At 42.5% G+C, this 22168-nt stretch overlaps 1 protein-coding gene across 28 annotated transcripts in view; it reads right to left on the reverse strand.

The window, feature by feature from the left end:
* Nucleotides 1-370: 370 nt before the first annotated feature.
* LOC119919809 (sarcolemma associated protein) overlaps nt 371-22168 on the reverse strand; it is a 146882-nt gene continuing 125084 nt past the window's right edge. For 8 of the 28 annotated variants that reach the window (XM_038740535.1, XM_038740546.1, XM_038740547.1 and 5 more), the window contains 8 exons: nt 20538-20660; nt 19828-19902; nt 13174-13494; nt 12270-12387; nt 11824-11995; nt 7657-7791; nt 3653-3742; nt 371-2102 (listed from right to left, as the gene is read on the reverse strand). In XM_038740535.1, coding sequence (XP_038596463.1) covers nt 3659-3742; nt 7657-7791; nt 11824-11995; nt 12270-12387; nt 13174-13494; nt 19828-19902; nt 20538-20660 — 1028 coding nt within the window. In that variant the 3' untranslated portion in view covers nt 371-2102; nt 3653-3658. The other 20 variants (XM_038740552.1, XM_038740550.1, XM_038740551.1 and 17 more) reach the window with 4 other exon arrangements.

Genomic DNA, 22168 nt, shown 5'->3' on the forward strand with positions numbered 1-22168 from the left:
CCAGGTAAATTCCTTCTGAGTTTTGCTACATCTAGCCTACCAGCACTGTTTCTTCTGAAAGCTTGGAATACATTCCTGAAAAAATTGAGAACCACTAATAGATTGCCCTTGAGTTTAAACAATTCACTTCTGGCACTAGAGTTTTAGAGATTCAAGAAGGCAACAGATCTCATACGTTTAAAAACCCATTCTAATGTGGTGAGAGGGAGAGCAATAAGTTAAGGATAGGTCGTAAGTTCAAGGTAAGTTTTTATGAATCTGAAAGAACACCACAAACAGATCAATGCTGAGTACACTGTCTTATTTTAGTTATACAAAGGTCCAAAGGGCCTCTGTCCTAGAATCAAATGAGAGGCAACTCAAACATGCGCAGGGAGAGTAAAGTTATTTATTAAATCATGCACATCGTGTGTGTTAGTGCAAATAGTTTAATTTGTACTCCAGAAATTCTATTGTATTTTTATATCTTTACAAAATAGATTTAAAACAATTTATTTTTAAAAAATGTAATTCTGAAGTTAAGCATTTCAGAACAATATTTGCAATAACCTATATACAAGAGGTACTGGGTACCACTGGCATATGAGCATTTGTGGTTGGGTGGCTTCCTGCAACTAAAAAATGATGACATGAACTATATCTCAATATTGTTTTCTATAAGTAGCTGGTGGAATAATTAGTCCACAAATCTAGTGATCCTCCCATTAGCAAATCCCAAATAGCTTAAAATATAACCTTTAAAGGATAAACAATGACCCTTGAAACCGCACAAGGCAAATTATATGCTAAATGTCTAGGCTAGACCTGTCCGATTGCCATAAAATGTTCAAGCCAATTGAATGTTCGCTGAGATTTTCCTTTTGGTTTCCTTTAACCGAGTAACTTCAACTTGACAATATGAATCACAATGAAGCTTACTTGTAGAACTGTTGAGTGGCACAGAATTTACCCAATATGGTACTTCGGGATTAAACCAGAAGATCCTGGGCTTTGTTGAAAAATCAAGACTAAGAGTCCTCAAATAGCATTTTCCATGAGCTAGTTTTACAAAATAAGAGTTTGATTTACGACTGTGAGATCTACAATGCCTCCAAAGCTTCCAAAATGAATCCAATAAAAGTTTCTCTAAAGTATACATCCTCCAATTAACCACGTCAGAAAGAATAGATAAGTAAAAATCAAGCTTCCTAAAATATGAGAAAGCATTTGACTTTTAAAGCAATTGTCACTTTATAGAAATTTTAATAAACTTCATTCTTACTGAAATCAACAGAGTGGCTATCACTGAAGCGTAGTTGTGAAATGATTAAGTTTTTTGCTCCCAGAAATACTTCAGTCCATATGCACCCACTCTCCCTTAAAACTCCTCGAGACTGACTCCATCTATGTTTCCAAGTCACGTTGTTAAGGTTGCACAAGTGTGTCCATTACCCAGAATCTTGTCCAGGGACCATTTTTTTCCTTTAAAAAGCACACAAATAGGAGTTGTGTCTAAATTTTGTTCCCAATGCCTCATTGATTTATGTAGGAAGTACAAACGGAGTAATTTTTTTTTCAAAAAAAATAATAAAAATAAAAAAATAAATAAATAAAAGTTTTTATCATTTCAAATTGATATGCCCTGGTTGGTATGTGTTTGATTTGGGTAGGAAACCAATTAGAAAAATGATTTTTATCTGGCAATCAGAATCTAGAGTTAAATAGACACAAACCTAAATGTTATAAATAACTTGGTACCAAGAAACCTACTTTAGGCCTCCAGAGTATTTAGAACCCCAAGAGACTAATTCAAAAATTACATGAAAAATTGCAAGCAAATTACTGCTTACACTAGAATAAAGTCACAATTTTATTCCCTCTTTATAGACAGATATATTTTATACAATTTCAAGCAACAACCCTACTGCTGATATGTTGCAAGAAGTAAAAAGGAAGAAAATGGATGTTTTCCCCAGTGTTGGTGTGTTGCCAGCTTCTAAAGGGAGGACGGTGTACGGATTCAAAACAAGTTCTCATGGTGAAGTTCTAGTTAAGCCTGGGTACAGCACTATTGCTGTCACAGCCACCAGAGCTGCCAACATAGGCATCCAAGGCCAGTGTTTCTGTGTGGAGAGAAAGCAAAAGTCATTACCACATTCTTCCTCCGCCACCCATTACATAGCAAACAGTGATTCCCTTGGTTCCAGGGAGTCCTGAGTATTCATGGGAAAAGCACAGCAAACCTTCATTGTTAGCTCTAATAATGGAAAAATCTTGACTTTGGACATGTTAAAACCAACAAATACACACACACATGCACACACACACACACACACAAAAAAAAAAACCACACACACAAAGCCATTTCACTAGTAAGAAGAGTTTCAGGGAACAAGACTGCATATCCTCAAGAGAGTCTTTATCAATTTTCAACTTGATTACAGTTGATACCTAGTAAAAAAAAATCCTACTCAATCTCTCAAAGCTTGGTCTGCCTTCTTACTTTTTATACTAAGAGATTTCAATGCATATGATCTGTGATGGCTTGCTCAGAAATGCCTGCATACAAGTGACATCTTCAGACAAAATATCTTTCTTTGCTTTTCTTGATTTCAGGTAGAGATCCATAATCAGTTTTGGGGCAGGTCTGTATGAGGGAGAGGGGAGGAAGGTGTGGAGGGTGAGAAAACAATGATTTAACACTTGACCCAGGCCTGGAGACTTAGTTAAAACCACACACACACACACCCCTCCGTCTTCATGTTCCCCCAACACCACCCCTGCTCCCTCCAGCCCCCTAAAAGCCTAGCAATTTCAAATTTGGTGGAAAATGCCAATTATACTGTTATATATGCCACCTTATACTGTTGAGGTAGCATCTTGAAAACAAGATTAGCTGACCTCCCCCAAACAACCTTCCTGACATTTTTCACTGCATTTTTGTGCATGCAATCCAGAAGTCAATGGTGAAGATCAGCTTTTTGTCTTGGGTAGATCTGCACTAGTTGGAAACTGCTTGGGCTTTTAACAGCCCTCATCCTACAAACTGGCTTTTAAATATAATTGTGCAATATTATAAATCAGGGATCAGAAATATATGGTTAAGGACATTCAGGGATTTGGGTGGTGAAGCAGTGCAAGGTTAGGCATGGAATTATGAACCAACCATTCATTTTTCTGATCTCGTTCTCTTTCATCATCTTCACAGCCACAGTGAAAAGTGAAAAAGTGTTAAAACCAAGAATTCCTATATTGTTTGAAGGGGAAAAAATAGGGGGAAAAAAGCTGTTTAAATTCAGAGAGGCAAACTCTTCATTTCTTGTTCAAATCTAAATATTTAATTATCTTTTGGAGAGGGACATTGCAGCATTTCACAAAGTTTGCTCCGGTTTGCTAAAGGCAAAGACCAAGTTAAAAGATGCACATTCAAAACTGGTTAGGTTGGAATTAATTCACGGTTAGCATTACCACAGAGGAAACAGACAAAAAAAAAATGTTACTTGATTAGTTGATTGTTCAGCTCATTGCTACTAAGCAGTATACTGCGTATTAAATGAAGGGTTTGCTTCAGGTAACGAAATACTTGTGACTGTTTCACCATGCACTATTTTACAAAAATGGCACAAACAGGTGACAGGGACGAACAGACATCGACGCAACAGTAGTGTTGTACCTTTCTCTACCACAATGGACCGTAACACCAAAACAGGAAAGCCAGGATTAGGCCGATGAATACGGCTGGGACGGGTTGTACTATGGAAGGCTAAAGAAGGGAAGGGATATTAAAAATCATTTTGTGCTATTAAAACCAAATCAGGTAAAATAATTTAAATGGGGGAAAAACTAAGTTAGAGATAAATTGTGCTTTACTCTCAACATATTAAAGAAGACATCTAACCCAGAATGGTGGAATGTGGCACACCAAGTGAGCATATCACTCAATTACACAGACATGGCTCTGGTAACGAAGTCGTGTGGGTGCCCTTTGTCACTCACTGGAATGTAACATTTCAGAACAAAGCTGGGATAAAAATTACATTCATTTGCTATTCTCTATGAAAGCTAGCTCTTTGTTTTGTGAAAGAATTCCTGGGCCCAAGATGCCATCGGCTAAAAAATTATTGGCTTTGCCATGTATTATTTGTCCTATGGCAATACCTTAGCTACCAGCCAAACCTCTTTTCCAAGGTCTCTTCTTTCCACAGATTAAATGACACCTCTGTCAAAACCCAAGGGCCCAGCAAAGGGCAATATTGTTCCTATGGCAAGAGGACTGTTTTTGGGGTAGGGTCAGATGCTAAGGTTAAATGAATTTCTCTCCTAAAGGTTGCTGAGGACAGAAGAGTCTGGTGCCTTTCAACATGATGGCCTATTGGGTTGTTAATCCCTCAGATTAGCACACAATGAAGAGCAAGCTCCTTTCTAGGAAAATTGGACTTTAATGAGGGTATAATCATGTAGATTAGGACCATTCAGGATTGGGTATAATTTGTCAATCTGAGGATTTTCTGCATCTTTTTTAATTTTCTAAAATTTTAGTTGTTCTTTTTTTCTTTTCTTGGTCTCTCAGGCCACTTCTAATCCCTTGAGTCACATGGAGCTCCTGGAACCCTGGCTGCCAACAGAGCTACTGCTCCCGCACTTCCCCCTGCCCTGGTCACCTCCGGAAGAGGTGGGGTCATTGGTGTAGGTTCCAGGATGTCCTGGAGTACCACTTCCAGTTAGCTTTTGGGGCTCGTGGTCCTGCGAAGCACCCCGCAGGCCTGCATCAAGGAAGACCACTTGAGCATCAAGGAAGAGCTGCTCTAGGTGGCTCAGGCACAGATGTGCTTCTGGAGTGCCACTTTCAGGTCCATGGTCAAAGAGTTACAGATACGCTGAAAACCAGGATTGGTGGGGCGATCATCAAGTAAATTTCATTACGAAGGATTACATTAGTTTATCGTCCAGTGGAAATGATTTTATGCAACTGCCAAATCAACGTAAAAATGCTTTTTGAAAATTGGAAATGCTAATGGTGGTATTATCTTTCCAAGTCATTTATTTGATAGGGGGAATGCATTCTGATCATGCCAGTTGGCTTTTGAGGGTCATTTTGTTCAAATTAAGTGGACTTTCCATAACCAGAGAAATACAAGTGAATGTTATGGAAACAAGAAGCCTGAAACATGTATTTATTGCAGAAGAGAGCTTCGGATTTAATAAATCAAGAAAACAACGTAACCATTACTCAGCAGTAAAAGTTACCGATACAGCTTGACATAAATGGCACTGGGCAGAGACATCTACCCAGCAATTCAAGATTACATGCCAAATGAAAGTTCTTTGGTGATGTTATTTCAAAGACAACTATGTGCACTTTTCACAACTGCACATCCATGCAGTGTTTCTTGTAACTGGTGCCACAAAGCAAGCCATCTTCTACAAGAAGCATGTGGGAAATAACCACTGGAGTGTCCAAAAGCAGTGACAGAAGACTTGAATGCTCAAAGATACTAATGCTTGAAAAATCGATCACACTAAACAATCATCAGTTTAGTTTCACAGCTAACGATCACCAAACACACAAAAGAACACTCAGTATAAAGACTGGAGTTGTTTGCTTTAGACAACTATCTTCACAAGAAAGCAAAAGTCTGAAATGTATCAACATTTTCAATTCATACCCTAACTTTCACAAGGAGAGGAAACTCTCCAAAGACTTTCCAAATTTTTCATAATATATACCCGATGGAGCAAGGACCAAAAAATGGTCTTCCTTTGTTATATAAATGATGGTGATGCATTGGGATATAGATAATTAATAGAAAGCGGAGGGTAAGGTTTTAGTTTGCACTCATAAATGGCATGAACCTGTGCATTGTCTTCAACTAGAATAACACTCTACAGTGGCCCTTCTTCCTCTAGCTTCGAACACAAGAAGGTTAACCTTCTTTGGTCCCCACTGTCTAGGTATCACCCCATCTCCCTCCACCCATTCCTAACCGAACTCCTGGATCGGGCTGAGTACACCTACTGCCTCCAGTTCAATTATCCAGTTTATGCTCTGCCCTCCCTCCCCACCCCTCCACTCCACCGAGACCACGCTCTTCAAAGTCACCAATGGCAACGCCCTCACAGAATCCACTGACTCTACTCCATCCTGATACTCCTCAACATCTTGGCTGCCTTTGGCACGGAGGACCACTTTCTTCTCCTGGAAACACTACCTAACCTAGGTTTTTCTGACCCTGTCCTCTCCTGGTCCTCCCCTTCCTCTCTGGCCATTCCTTCTCAGTCTCTTCCTCTGCCTCCCATTCCCTAAATGCAGGTGTCCTTCAAGGCTCTGTTCTGGGTCCCTTCTCTATTTACACTCCCTTGGGGAGCTCATCCCTTCTCACAGCTTCAATTGCACCTCTATGCAGATGATTCCCAAATCTACTCCGCTTGTCCTGACCTCTCTCCTCCACTGCAATCTCACATTTCTTCCTGACTCCAGGACGTCTTTGGATGTATCTCTGATCTGCTGCCGCGATCATTTTTCTAAAACATTGTTCTGCACCTGTCTTCTCATTCCTTAAAATCCTTCTATGGTTACCCCTTTCTCTCCTCCCTGAGTGGGAACTCCCAACACGGCACTAAGGCATTCAATAATTTCTCTCCCTTCTAGTTATGCACTCTTCCCTACACCCCAGATCGCATGCTTCACTGCGCTCAAGTCACTCTACTCTCTGTGCCATGTTCCCATCTCTCCCACTCTCTCTCTTGCTCATGCCCTCCCTCCCCTTTCATATGATTATGGTCATTACTAAGCGCTATCTGGCAAGCATCATACTACATGCTGGGGTAGATAGGAGATCATCAGGTTGCACACAGTCCCTGTCCCACATGGGGCTCAGAGTCTAAACAGGAGGGATTAAGATTCAATCCCCATTTTACAGATGAGGACATTGAGGCACCGAAAAGAAGTTACTTGCCCATGGTCACACACAAGACAAGTGGCAGAGCTGGGATAGGAACCTAGGTTCTCTGATGCCCAGGCCCATGCGCTTTCCACTAGGCCATGCGGCTTTCATATCTAGCAGATCATTGCTCTCATCACCTTCAAAGCTCTTCTGAAATTAAATCTCCTCCAAGAGGTTTTCCCTGATTAATCCCACATCTCCCCACCCTATTCTCCCCATCCCTGCAAATACCACTTAAGCAATAGGATATTCATCACCCCCTATAACATATCTGTCTTTAGAATCTACCACTTCTCTTAGTTTTAATTGATCTTAATGTCTGCCCCCGCCTAGATTCCAAGTTTGCTGAGGACAGGGATCATGTCTAGTAATACTGCTGTACTCTCTTACGTACTAGTCTGGTGCGCTGCACACAATAGGCACTCAGTAAGCAGTTGGGGAGAGGCTACCTGAATAGAAAAATCAGAATTGGGACCTAGAAGGTGGTGAGGTTCAGAACGCGAAACCTTCCCTACTTGTGACTGCTCTCAAGATAGATTTCCATTTCCTTCAGATATGGTTTTACCTCATCACACTGCCCCCCAGTCCACTTCTGGTCTCCTGTAAACAAAGTTAAAATTTTTGCTCGTGAAATTTAGTAGCAAAAGGTGTGACTATTGGAATTACAGACCCTTAGACATATAAAAGGTATTATCAACACATCATCATCCTCACCAAGTTTATAAAGACTTACATTGTTTCCTTTCTCTTGTAGCAGCTTCAGGTTATCTTTACATTGTTTGAGTTCATCAGTGATTGACTGTTTCTCTTGTTCAGTCACTTCAAACTTCAATTTCAGTTCCGAGAGTACAGTCTCTATCTTTTCATACTGAAGACAAAGAAAAGAAGTGTGCAGACCCAGATTAAAATGGATGATTACATTACCAGTCTCATGGCTTCATGCTCCATCCCTTCTCCCCTCCTTAACTTCCATCTTCAACTGCTCACTCTCCACTGGTTCCTTCCCCTTTGCCTTCAAACATGCCCATGTCTCTCCCACCCTAAAAAAACCCTCTCTTGACCCCACCTCACCTTCTAGTTATCGCCCCATATCCCTCCTACCATTCCTTTCCAAACTCCTTGAACGAGCTGTCTACACGCGCTGCCTCGAATTCCTCAACACCAACTCTCTCCTCGACCCCCTCCAGTCTGGCTTCCGTCCCCTACATTCCACGGAAACTGCCCTCTCAAAGGTCTCCAATGACCTCCTGCTTGCCAAATCCAACGGCTCATACTCTATCCTAATCCTCCTCGACCTCTCAGCTGCCTTCGACACTGTGGACCACCCGCTTCTCCTCAACACGCTATCCAACATTGGCTTCACAGACTCCATCCTCTCCTGGTTCTCCTCTTATCTCTGCGGTCATTCATTCTCAGTCTCTTTTGCAGTCTCCTCCCCCCCCCCCCCCCCCCCCCCCATCCCCTTACTGTGGGAGAAGCGGCGTGGCTCAGTGGAATGAGCCCGGGCTTTGGAGTCAGAGGTCATGGGTTCGAATCCCGGCTCCACTAATTGTCAACTGTGTGACCTTGGGCAAGTCACTTAACTTCTCTGTGCCTCAGTTACCTCATCTGGAAAATGGGGATTAAGACTGTGAGCCCCACAGGGGACAACCTTATCACCTTGTAACCTCCCCAAGGCTTAGAACAGTGCTTTGCACATAGTAAGCACTTAATAAATGCCATTATTATTATTATTATTATTATTATTATTATTATTACTGTGGGAGTTCCCCAAGGTTCAGTGCTTGGTCCCCTTCTGTTCTCGATCTACACTCACTCCCCTGGTGACCTCATTTGCTCCCACGGCTTCAACTATCATCTCTATGCTGATGACACCCAGGTCTACATCTCTGCCCCTGCTCTCTCCCCCTCCTTCCAGGCTCGCATCTCCTCCTGCCTTCAGGACATCTCCATCTGGATGTCTGCCCGCCACCTAAAACTCAACATGTCCAAGACTGAACTCCTGGTCTTCCCTCCCAAACCCTGCCCTCTCCCTGACTTTCCCATCACTGTTGACGGCACTACCATCCTTCCCGTCTCAAAAGCCCGCAACCTTGGTGTCATCCTCGACTCCGCTCTCTCATTCACCCCTCACATCCAAGCCGTCACCAAAACCTGCCAGTCTCAGCTCCGCAACATTGCCAAGATCCGCCCTTTCATCTCCATCCAAACCACTACCCTGCTCGTTCAAGCTCTCATCCTATCCCGTCTGGACTACTGCATCAGCCTTCTCTCTGATCTCCCATCCTCGTGTCTCTCCCCACTTCAATCCATATTTCATGCTGCTGCCCAGACTGTCTTTGTCCAGAAACGCTCTGGGTATGTTACTCCCCTCCTCAAAAATCTCCAGTGGCTACCAATCAATCTGCGCATCAGGCAGAAACTCCTCACCCTGGGCTTCAAGGCTCTCCATCACCTCGCCCCCTCCTACCTCACCTCCCTTCTCTCCTTCTACAGCCCAGCCCGCACCCTCCTCTCCTCTGCGGCTAATCTCTTCACCATGCCTTGCTCTCCCCTGTCCCGCCGTCGACCCCCGGCCCATGTCCTCCCCCTGGCCTGGAATGCCCTCCCTCCCCACATCCGCCAAGCTAGCTCTCTTCCTCCCTTCAAGGCCCTACTGAGCGCTCACCTACTCCAGGTGGCCTTCCCAGATTGAGCCCCTTCCTTCCTCTCCCCATCGTCCCCCTCTCCATCCCCCCATCTTACCTCCTTCCCTTCCCCACAGCACCTGTATATATGTATACATATATTTATTACTCCATTTACTTTACTTGTACATATCTATTCTATTTATTTTATTTTGTTAATATGTTTGGTTTTGTTCTCTGTCTCCCCCTTCTAGGCTGTGAGCCCACTGTTGGGTAGGGACTGTCTCTATATGTTGCCAACTTGGACTTCCCAAGCACTTAGCACAGTGCTCTGCACACAGTAAGTGCTCAATAAATATGATTGATTGATTGATTGATTTATGAACCTGTATTGGTAAAGCGAGGCCTTCTAGGAAGAGGAATCACTACAATATATCACTACAATCACTACAATATCCCAACTACAAGTACTGAATGATGCTGACGACTCTGTGCAACTAGTTTTTCAGCCCTGGACTTTTTTAAAAAAATTAAAGAGAAGCCAGTGTTTATCATCTCTTTCTTTAAAGCCAGTTTCATTTTTGGACTAAGCACCTTGACTTTATCGTCTTCAGTTAAAAAGGAAAAGGAAATTACTGATACCAATTTTCAGACAAGAGTAAAAAGAAATGAGATGGAGGGAGTCCACAGCCTAATTAAGTAGCAAAAACTAAAGCATATCCTCAGTTCTATACCAGAACAAGCAACCATAACATGTTACTTTGGTCATCTGCGTGAAAGTCAGTTATCTCAAGTTTTTCCACATGAATAAGGAAAATAACACCCTCTGCCCCAAATATTCTAAAGAGTTTTAAGACGTTTAAACAAAAGGTGCCAAATCAATAAAATGTAAAAATGGAGGCAACAAAGAGTCTTCAATAGCTTTGATATCACATTGCAGCCCTATCATATCTACTAACACTGTTCCAAGGCATCAATTCAGTAGCGATCCAGAGAGACATGCGCCATAAGTTCCTTGATTTAGTCTATATACACATTTCAAAATTGAAGAGCTAACCAAATCTGGATCTGATTTGGCTTGTAGGACCTAACAGAACTACTAGAAATCACATGGCAGGAGCAGTAGTCATAGTAACTATTAAATGCTTATTGTGTACAGCAAAGCACTGCACTAGGCACTGGAAAAGGACAAACAGGTGAAAACTAGACAGGTTCCTGGCCCTCAAGGGGCTCACAATCTAAGTATAAAGGGGGAAAGAGAATGCGCAACAGACACCTAAGGAAAGTTAAAGTAGTAAGAACACAAAAAATAGCATAAAAGACAAGGACAGGGATAAATTCACAAATCAAACCAAAAATGCTGTAGGGTACTGTGGCTACAAGCGCAGAGTTTCAGGAGTTTCACTGGTCTGAGTCCAATAGTCACCACTGCAGCCACAGTGACTGCAGTAACGTGGCTGAAGACTTTCTGACCACAGTACCCAATGAAGTGCCTACCATACAAGATACTATGACAGAAGGGAGTGGGCATATAAGTCAGTAAAATGGAGCACCAGATCATTTGCAAGGATTACATAAGCACAAAACCCTCAAATGAACAAACCTAGAGTTACCATATCATCCCCCTATTGGATGTGTTTTAAGTCATGACAAGAAGAGATTTTTGTAAGCAAAAATTACAAAAGAAAGAGACGTGGCCAAAAGAAAGTAAACCGGCCCTTTCCCAATTCACATATACACAGACAGGATACAAGAATGGGCATGTTACAAAACAAATATATGTGTACGAATACAAAGGACAGTATAGTATTTGTGGAAATAAATATGAAAAATAAGACAATGATAATTTCCAAGTTTATGGCACTTTACAGGAAAGAAATATGGGGACAAAGAATTACACCAACCTACCAGATATTCTGAAATCATCCGTCTCAAATATCCTTCGAATATGTTGAGACTGCTACTCTTATGAGCTGTTGTGAGGACCTAAGTGATCTGACACAGAAAGGCTTCTCATGCAAATTAAAGCAGCTTCAAGCCAACTAAAATAGTGCACAAGAATTTCCAGGGAAATTTAGATTTCTCAAATTCGTATAATAGGTTTAAATAAGGTTTACAAATGATCTAAACATGTATCACCACACATGGGCAGAAGACAGAATCCACAGGAATTGAAAATACCAAAGATGGACCTTTCAAACCAACATAAAATGTACTGTGATTTTGCCTTTGACATAAAGTCCAGTCAAGTTCATAATGTCATTTCCTTTTACCTCTTTCTGAACATCCTTTGCTTGATTCTCAGCCTTATTCAACAGGGTTTTTAAACCAGCTGAATCCCGCTGATGCTGTTCTTTCAAGAATCCCATCTGGTTCTCAAGTTCTTTTTTGGTTCTTTCAAGGACATTTAAATCACTGGTTAGCTCTAAACTCTGCTTCTGAGAGCTGCAACACCAAAAAGGCAGTTGAATTACATTTAATAAAACATCTTGGAATCAGTCACTTCTAAAAACTTTAGTCACTTATTTTGAAATTTTTCAACCAGACACCAGAGTCCATTTTTATCCCATATTAACTAACCAATTCTATCATAGCTTTTTCATCTATGTGAACATTTCAGTAAAAAGTTAACTTGGAGCAGCAAAGAAAAATCATTCAATGTAGACGCAAAAGTGAGAAAAAATAATCTCTTGCAATCTTTCATTTCATTAATGCTTACCTGTGCAATTCTCTTTCTTGCTGTTGCAGTTCTGATGAAAGTGACGTGTTCTCCTTTTTTAAAGAAAGACATTCAACTTCCAGTTTATTCCACTTCTTTCTCAATTGTTCCAGTTCACCTTCAAAGACATCAAGTAACATTATTCAGTCAACTAGTTCATTGAGTACAACCTCCGAAACATTTGAAAGACCTTTGAAAGTACATTAGTTCATCCTTGTTAGAACAGTGCTTGGCACATAGTAAGCGCTTAACAAATACCATCATCAGCATGTGTAAGCTGTACACATGTACTTCTAAGAACTGCATTTACAAATATGGTCATTATCTCACTTTGGGATGGGTCTTTATTTCAAGGAGTTTCAGAAACGTGATAGAATAAAGGATGGTTTTTCACTTTGGCATTTGAATCTTTTCCTCCATGACTGACATTAATCCCTATCACTGAACTAGCAGGTGACTGTTCAAAAACTCCAGGATTTTGTTCACTTTATTTGATTCTGGTAAATGAACGTCTGTTTTCATACAGACAAGTAACTTTTGAAATGAAACACATCTATGTACTTATAAACTACAGTAATACCAACTCAAATGTGTTTTATTCCTCAGGATAACATGTGAAACTTCAGGAAATTCTACAGCAATCCCTCCCGGATCTATAAAATTACATAAATGCTTTTCAGACCTCAAAACCATAAGAGTTTCTGTAAATTTACCTTGCTTTTACTCAAGAGTTTGTGCTTCATTATGTCATGGCATAAGGAAAGCATCAAGTGTAGCTATAAACTATAAAGGAAGTTGGTCAAAGAAAAAAGCTCCTCTCAAGGAAAAAACGTGAGCCTAATGCAACAGTCATTCATAAAGTTATACAAGCCCTCTGGCTTAGTGCTGAAAACTGATTCCTTGCCTTGCAGCCTTGTGGCTTCCTCTTTCTGCTGGGCCTCACATTGCTGACATCGAAGTTGAAAACTGGATTGCAGATTAATAATTTCTTTCTCATACTCTGAAGATGCTTTCCGCCACCTCTCCAGCTCAGCCCGCACCTTCTGAAGCTCTTCTTGTAGTGAAGCAATATCAGTGTCTCGCTTAGAAGCAGCTTTTTCAGCATCTTGCTGAAGGAGCAGAATCTCATCTTGGGCACTGACCAATTCATCCCGTGTGCTTGTTATTTCACTTTCCTTTTCCTCACGAAGGTTCTCAATATCAATATGCAACTTCTGTAGTTGGGCTAAGAAGCATGAAAACAATCAGATGGTTAAAAAAAAGTGTACTTTTGGCTCGGGATTTGTAGGGAAGGAGAGAAAAGAAACTCTTTCCCTCCAGGCACCTGTCCTATTCTGGGCACTTGATTATTGCATCAGCCTCCTTGCTGACCTCTCTGCCTCCGGTCTCTCCCCTGTCCAGTCCATCTTCTCTCTGCTGCCTGGACTGTTTTTCTAAAACATCATTCTGAACATGACTCCCCAATTCCTCAACAACCCATTCCCCTTCGCATCAAGTAGAAAGTCCTGAACAACTGGCTTTAAGGCAAGAAGTCTGTGAGGAGGCTGATGCAGTAGTCCAGTTGGGATATGACAAATGCCTGGATTAGTTTGGCAGCATTTTGGATGGAGAGGAAGAAGAGGATTCTGGAGATGCTGTGGAAGAAGAACTGACTGGGTCTGATGACACACTGAGGATGGCGGGGGGGTGCTTGAGAAATGGGAAAGGAGGGTGGTGTGTTCAACAGTGATGGAAAAGTCATGGGGGGAGGATTTGGGAAGGACGATGTAGAGTTTGGGAGATGTTGAGCCTGAGGTGCTGGCAGGTCATCTATGTTGAGATGTCCTGGAGGGAGGAGAGATGTGAGATTGTGGAGAAGGGGAGAGCTTGGAACTAGTGAGGTAGATTTGGGAATCATCCAAGTAGAGGTGGTAGTTGAAGCTGTGGGAGCAGATGAGCTCCCCAAGGGAGGGAGAGTAGATTGAGAAGAGAAGGAAACTCAAACCTAAGCCTTGAGGGAAAACCACAGTTAGGACCTGGGGAGCAGAGGAGGAGGGCGCCAAAAGAGATGGAGAAGGATTGGCCAGAAAGGACTGGATCAGAAAAACCAAGATTTAAATAATGTTTCTAAGAGAAGGGGGTGGTCCAGAGTGTAAGAGGCAGCTGAGAGGTCAAGGAAGATTGGGATGTACTACAATTGGTTATATTTATAATAATAATAATAATGATGGCATTTATTAAGCGCTTATTATGTGCAAAGCACTGTTAAAAGCACTGGGGAGGTTACAAGGTGATCAGGTTGTCCCACGGGGGGGCTCACAGTCTTAATCCCCATTTTACAGATGAGGGAACTGAGGCACAGAAAAGTTAAGTGACTTGCCCAAAGTCACACAGCTGACAATTGGCAGAGCCGGGATTTGAACCCATGACCTCTGACTCCAAAACCTTTGCTCTTTTCCATTGAGCCATGCTGCTTCTCTTGGGCACTTGATTATTGCACTTGATATTTGGCACGAAGGGGTCACTTGGGACCTTGGTCTTGGAGAGAGCGGTCTCAATGGAGTGAAGGGGGCAAAAGCTGGACTGTACACAGAGCCAAGGAGGGAGCTGGGGCAGATGTAAACAACCTGCTCAAGGAATATGAACAGGAAGCAGCATGGTGTAGTGGATTGAGCAAGGTCCTGGGAGCCAGAAGGTCACGGGTTCTAATCCAGGCTCCATCACTTGCCTGCTGTGTGACCTTGAGCGAGTCATTTTGCTTCTCTGTGCCTCAATTACTTCATCTGTAAAATGGGGGTTGAGACTGTGAGCTCCATGTGGGACAGGGGCTGTGTCCACCCGATCAATCAATCAATAAATCGTATTGAGTGCTTACTGTGTGCAGAGCACTGTACTAAGAGCTTGGGAAGTACAAGTTGGCAACACATAGAGGCGGTCCCTACCCAACAGTGGGCTCACAGTCTAGAAGGGGGAGACAGAGAACAAAACAAAACATATTAACAAAATAAAATAAATAGAATAGATAAGTACAAGTAAAATAGAGTAATAAATACATACAAACATATATACAGGTCTGCTTGTATCCACCCCAGCACTTAGTACAGTGCCTGGCACAAAGCAAGTGCTTAACAAATACCACAATTATTACTATAAGGAATGGTATGCGGAAAATGGGGCAACAGCTGGATGGTGCAGTGGGATCAAAGTTTTTGTTTTCATTTTTTTTAGGATAAGGGAGACATGGGGGTGTTTGAAGACAGAGGGGAAGGAGCCATCAGAGTGTGCAAATGAAGACGGCAGCCAGGGAGGGAACAAGAGTTGGGTACAAGTGTTTATATTATTATTATTATTATTATTATTATTATAAGGCTTAAGGGCCAAGAAGGTTGAGGGTAGATTGGGGGAGAGTGGGGAGGAGGAGAGGTTGAAGGTGACAGTTTGGGGAGCTAGCAAATGAATCCTGCCCAGCCTCCCAATCTCCTCTTTACCTCTGGACTGCACAGAATATAATTCTTCCTCAGTGTTACTCAGCAAGGCGGCCCCATTATTCTCAGGAAGCACATGCATCTGGGTCTAATAGTCTTATTCTTCTTTGATAATTCCTCCTAGGGTCTAGTCTGTTGCTCAATCAACCACATTTACTGAATGCTTACTGTGTCCAGAGCAATGTACTAAGCACTTGGGAGAGTACAATATAGCAGACACAATCCCTGCCTACACAAGCTTACAGTCTATTGGGGGGTGGGGGGAAAGACAGACATTAATATAAATACATTCACTACAGATATGTACCTCAGTGCTTTAGGGTTGGGAAGGGGGATGAATTAAAGAGAGGAAGTCAGGGAGTTGAAGAAAAGGAAAGGAGGGAAGGCCTCTTGGAGGAGATGTGCCTTCAATAAGGCTTTGAAATACTGGGGGAGGCAACTGTCGGATATGAGGAAGGAAGGTGTTCCAGGCCAGAGGCAGATAGGTCCAGGTCGTTCCAGATGTTCCAGGTCGGTGGTGAGATAGATGAGATCGAGGTACAGTGAGAAGGTTAGTATTAGAGGAGTGAAGTTTGCGGGCTGGGTTGACTTGGGAGAGTAGCTAGATGAGGTAGGAGGTGGCAAGGTGATTGAGTACTTTAAAGCCAATTGGAGGAGTTTCTGTTTGATGTAGAGGTGGATGGACAACCACTGGAGGTTCTTGAGGAGTGGGGAAACATGGACTGAAGGATTTTGTAGAAAAATGATCCAGGCAGCAGAGTGAAGAATGGACTGGAGTGGTAAGAGATAGGAGGCTGGAAGATCAGCAAGGAGGCTGATGGTCGAGGAGGATTTAGGATGGAGTAGAGGCTATTGGACTGGGCAAAAGGAGATCATTTGTGACCTTTGAGAGTCCAAAGGTGGCACTCAAATAATAAAAGATGATGAAGAGTTTGGGTCTAATAGCCCAAACCTGATGATTTGTGGGGCCCAAATCTGAACTGACTTCTAAGAAGGGAGGAACGAGGACAGATGAGAGAGAAAACAGAATTATTGCGTGTGCAATGCACAGGCATGCCCAGATGCCTGTACGTGCTGTTGCAAATTCTCCAAATACGTGAGGGCTGCACACTGGCATCACAGCCACTGGGCGTGCTGGAGTCTTCTCAAGGAAACCCAAAAGAGAGGTGAGTAGCCTGATTAAAGATCCTACTCCAAAACCTTGACAGGGAAAACTTGCCTCCCACTGGCCCAGACCACGGTGATATCTCAGTGATTAGTGTAGAAAAAGCCTCACCCCAGATCAAAGGAGTGTCTAATCCCAACCATTTTATGCCTCTGTCCACCACTGAGTTCCATGGTCTCAAAAACCTAGTTTAGAACTGGGAGAATCACAAAGAGGATGGGGTCAGGCAGCAACTGCTGGTACCTTCCACTGGGATACAGGGCCTCCCAAAGAACCCCCTGGCCACCAGCCTTTCTACCAGAACATAAAACTGTCCTGGGCCTTTAGAAGGTCAAGGAGGCTTTCAGATCATAATCACAGAAATCCCCATGACCTTCCCTTTGTGTACTCTGATCCCCACCTATTTGCCCAACTGTTTTAGTCATAAAGAATTCTAGTTGTGGATCTCTCATCTTCCAAGGCTGCCCTTGCAGGCCTGTTTTGAAACTGAAGCCTAAAGCATTCAGCAATTTATCATCTTGTTTTGGACGCTAAAGCATTCGTGCCAAACTCACGGGCCACAAAGCCTAGCAAGGACGCACTAGGAGAAAGACTCTGCAGAGGGACCCCTCCCCACCCTCTACCGGCAGCCCAGCTCCTCGCTACTGGTCCGGGCCAGAGGGGCTGCCTTCCAGGATTTCTGAACAGCTCTGAATGCAGTCCTCCTACACTGTAAATCCAGGGGGACAGTGGCAGTGGCTCCAGCCCAGAGCAGAGCTGCTCAGCAGAGGCCAAGAGAGGGACATCATCTCTGCTGGGTATGTGTGTGTGTGTTGGGGGAAGGGTCACCTGCCTCTCACTCCCCCCACTCCTCATCCTTGCATCTGCTTTCCTGCTTCCACTCCCCTTTCTACCTTTTTCCCTGCTCATTTTTGGACCACAGCCCCATCCCCGTAGAAGCCCCACCCATTAATACTGTATTTACAAGGAAACCATAGTGATAATTCTACTGACCAAGTTTCATTTCATATTACTAATAATTCTACCTAAACTTTACAGGCAATTGGTAATTATTTAAAAGAGTTGCCTGTGAACATGTGCATATATGGTCCATTCACAGAAATGAATTGGACATGCCTGTTAAAGACAAGGGATGAAATTTCTCAAGGAGTGAAGCTAAATTTGTTCTCAATATCAGTTTCTTAATCCAAATATGAATGTCACCATAATATTATAATGCCTTTAAAAACAACCAGGCTGACAATTTTATCAAAGAAGAAGATAGTAATGATTTTTCATAGTTCTGGCAGGAAACTTGTACACCGCCTTCCTGCTGGCACTGGCTTTCGCTCAACTGACAAAACTCAGTATTCTATTGTAGAAGCACTTAATATTTTCATTATTGCCCTCTTTCCTCCATCCTTTCATGATCTCATAATCTTTCTCCAAGTGGGACACTAAGGAATATGGCCTGGAGTTCCTTTGTTCCTATGTCTCTGTGACCCATACCTTTAGTCTCCCACATGCCATTGGACTAAGGAAGAAAAACACCTAGTCATCCAAAGTAGAATTCACTGACCGATCCACATCATTCTTTGGGGATGTAGCTAATGAACAACTGCTGCACCCTTAAGAGACTGCAGAGTAGACAATGGAGTGTCCAAATCGATTAGTATCGTGAACATCTCTAATGCCAACCTACTCACTGTGCTACCTCGCTGCCGACTTCTCACCCATGTCCTGCCTCTGGCCTGGAATGCCCTCCCTCTTCATATACGACAGATGATCACTCTCCCCACCTTCAAAGCCTTACTGTAGGCACATTTCCTCCAAGAGACCTTCCTCAACTAAGCCCTCATTTCCTCTTCTCTCACTCCCTTCTGCGTCACCCTTGAACTTGGATTTGCACCCTTTATTCACCCCTCCCTCAGCCCCAGAGCACTTAAATACCTATCCATAATTTATTCATTCATTCAATCGCATTTATTGAGCGCTTACTGTGTGCAGAGCACTGTACTAAACGCTTGGGAAGTACAACCTGGCAACATATAGAGACAGTCCCTACCCAACAGTGGGCTCACAGTCTAGAAGGGGGAGATAGACAACAAAACAAAACAAAACATACTAACAAAATAAAATAAACAGAATAGTAAATATGTACAAGTAAAATAAATAGAGTAATAAATATGTACAAACATATATACAGGTGCTGTGGGGAGGGGAAGGAGGTAAGGCGGGGGGATGGGGAGGGGGAGGGAGGGGGGAGAGGAAGGAGGGGGCTCAGTCTGGGAAGGCCTCCTGGAGGAGGTGAGCTCTCAGTAGGGCTTTGTAGGGAGGAAGAGAGCTAGCTTGGCGGATGTGCGGAGGGAGGGCATTCCAGGCCAGGGGGAGGACGTGGGCCAGGGGTCGACGGCGGGACAGGCGAGAACGAGGCACAGTGAGGAGGTTAACGGCAGAGAAGTGGAGGGTGCAGGCTGGGCTGTAGAAGGAAAGAAAGGAGGTGAGGTAGGAGGGGACGAGCTGATGGACAGCCTTGAAGCTGAGAGTGAGGAGTTTTTGCCTGATGTGTAGGTTGATTGGTAGCCACTGGAGATTTTTGAGGAGGGGGGGTAACATGCCCAGAGCGTTTCTGCACAGAGATGATCCGGGCAGCAGCATGAAGTTTAGATTGAAGTGGGAAGAGACAGGAGGATGGGAGATCAGAGAGGAGGCTGATGCAGTAATCTAGTCAGGATAGGATGAGGGACTGAACCAGCAGGGGAGCAGTTTGGATGGAGAGGAAAGGGCGGATCTTGGCGGATCTTAATTATTCAAATTAATGTCTGTTTCCCCCATCTAGACTGCAAGCTTGTCATAGGTAGGGAATGTGCCTGTTACATTGCACGCTCCCAAATGCTTAGCACAGAGTAAGCACTCAACAAATGATTGACTGACAAATTGAAAAACATACCTTGAAGAACATGTATCTGCTTGGTGGAGTCCTCAACCTGTTTTCGGTAGGCTTTTCTTTCTTCTTCCAAAAGCGCTACAAATGAAACCAAAAGCATCCCTAGATTAATTTGTTACAACCAAAAAAGATTCAGATTGAGGTCACCAGTTGCAAACTAGGTAGGTGAAATGCCCTCCAAAAAACTTACTGAAAGAGATGAATATTAGGTGATTTTAATCAGTGCCAGTTGTTAGGTAAGCTGTTTAAGGATTTTAATAGCACAAAATGTAGCCAAATATTTAAAGGGCAAATACTAAAATTAAATTGTGAGCAATGAAGTTTTGTAGGATTCAGACCTCAGAAAGGTTTCTGCTCGCTTTGGCGTTCTTATGGATTAAAGTGGTGAAAGTAAATAATTCACTGTTGGAAGTTGCCCAAGAAAGGTAGGAAAAAAGGGGAATGGTATTTCCAAGTTAAAATACAGAAAACTGAATGATGTCATACCCTAAAACATCCCCTCTATCTCCTGATTAATGCATTCTGTATTTATCATGGCAATTGTTCATGTCTTACTTTATGCACAGAGTTGGTGCTGTAGAAAGACTAATTATGTGACCAGACCTAATCTTTTAAAGTTAAAACTTGAAGGCTTATTGACAATCCTGAGTTTATTTTTTTAAAATCAGCTCTTAATACTGTCACCTGGAGAGTTAAATTGATCTTGGTCTCACCTTGAAGTTCAAAGCATTTTTGTTTACTTGCTCTAGCTAGCTCTTGGGCTTCAATCAACTCCTTGTGCAGATGCTGAATTTCTTGTTTTGTCTCAGTTTCTGACTGCGCACCCTGTAATTCATCTGATAAAAACATTTTTTTAAAGCAAATGTTAGTGTAACACCTTAATCTCTATTACCAGAGAGAAGCAACCTTGTAGGTTTAATCATGCAGTGCTCAAGTAGTTCTTCCCACTATGTTAATAGCAAGTTAGTCGTAAATGGATATTAATTTTAATATAAATTTTAGATATGAAAAGACTAAATTCTCCTGTTCTACTGTGGAAGAGAACACAAATATAATCAAGAGTACTAAAGATGGCGCAATGAAAAAATTTATATATCTCTAGGAATCTCTGTTTATGAAACACCAGTGAGAGTTTCTTTTTAAAATTAAGTGCTTTAGACAGATTTTTATTTTTATTAATTCACCTATTGAGTTGCTCTAGGTTGCCAGAAGCAACATGGCCTAGTGGAAAGAGCACAGAACTGGAAGTCAGGAGACTTGGGGTCTAAATCCCAGCTCCACCACTTGCCTGCTGTGTCAGCTTGAGCAAGTCACTTTTTAGTTTTTCTGTATCTTAAGTTTCCTCATCTGTAAAACAGTGATTAAACAGCTGCCTCCCCCCGCCTGCCCCTTTAGACTGTGAGCCCCATGTAGATCAGAGACTGTGTCTGATCTCATTGGATTGTATCTGCCCCAGCACTCAGTACTGTTTGGCACATAGTAAGCACTTCACACTACTACTTTTACTATTATTATAATTATTATGCCATGCAAATATAGTTTTAAGGTAAAACATTACTGGAGATCAGAATCTCTGCCCTTAGGGACCTGTTTTAGCTTGTAGAGTATCGAACAAATGTTGACTGGTAAAATGAGATCAAAACCCTCCCTTGATTTCTTTACTGATCATGCAGGGATGCTCAGAGTCAGATTATTTTGTGGACATGAGGGCACGAACCACGGAATAAAAATCGATGATGTAAAGTGGGATCGCTCAATCAATGGTATTCACTGAGCACTTACTGTGTGCTAAGCACTGTACTATGTGTTTGGAAAATAACCATACAATAGAGTTGGTGGCCATGATCCCTGCCCTCAAGGAGCTTACAGTGTATGGGGGAGATGGACATTAAAATACATTACAGATAAGGGAAATTAAAATAGAGTATAAGGATATGTACTTAAGTACTGTGGGCCTGGGGTGAGTATCCGAGTGCCCAGTGGGTACAGAGCTAAGTGCACATGCAGGTGGCAGGAGGGAGGGAGAACAGTGTAGGGAGACTAGAGGCTAGATATGGAAAAGCTAAAACTACAAGGCATGATAGGGGAAGTTAAGACTAAAAAAAAAAGTCAAAACAAGTTCCATGAACTTTACACATCAAAATAACTGGTAAAGGAATCTGGAAACTACTGATAGATGTAATTATTCTTCGGGCTTGAGAAAACTTTAAAATGATAAGAATAAACTACTCCCAAGGGTAACGTTAATTAAACTACAACAGATGGAACAAAAATACATATGCTTGACTATACGTAAGTTACGCTTTCTTAAATCAACCATCGCAGTGGAATTGTCTTTTGTTTA

The sequence above is a fragment of the Tachyglossus aculeatus genome, chromosome X1 (assembly GCF_015852505.1).
Source record: "Tachyglossus aculeatus isolate mTacAcu1 chromosome X1, mTacAcu1.pri, whole genome shotgun sequence".
Lineage (NCBI taxonomy): Eukaryota > Metazoa > Chordata > Mammalia > Monotremata > Tachyglossidae > Tachyglossus > Tachyglossus aculeatus.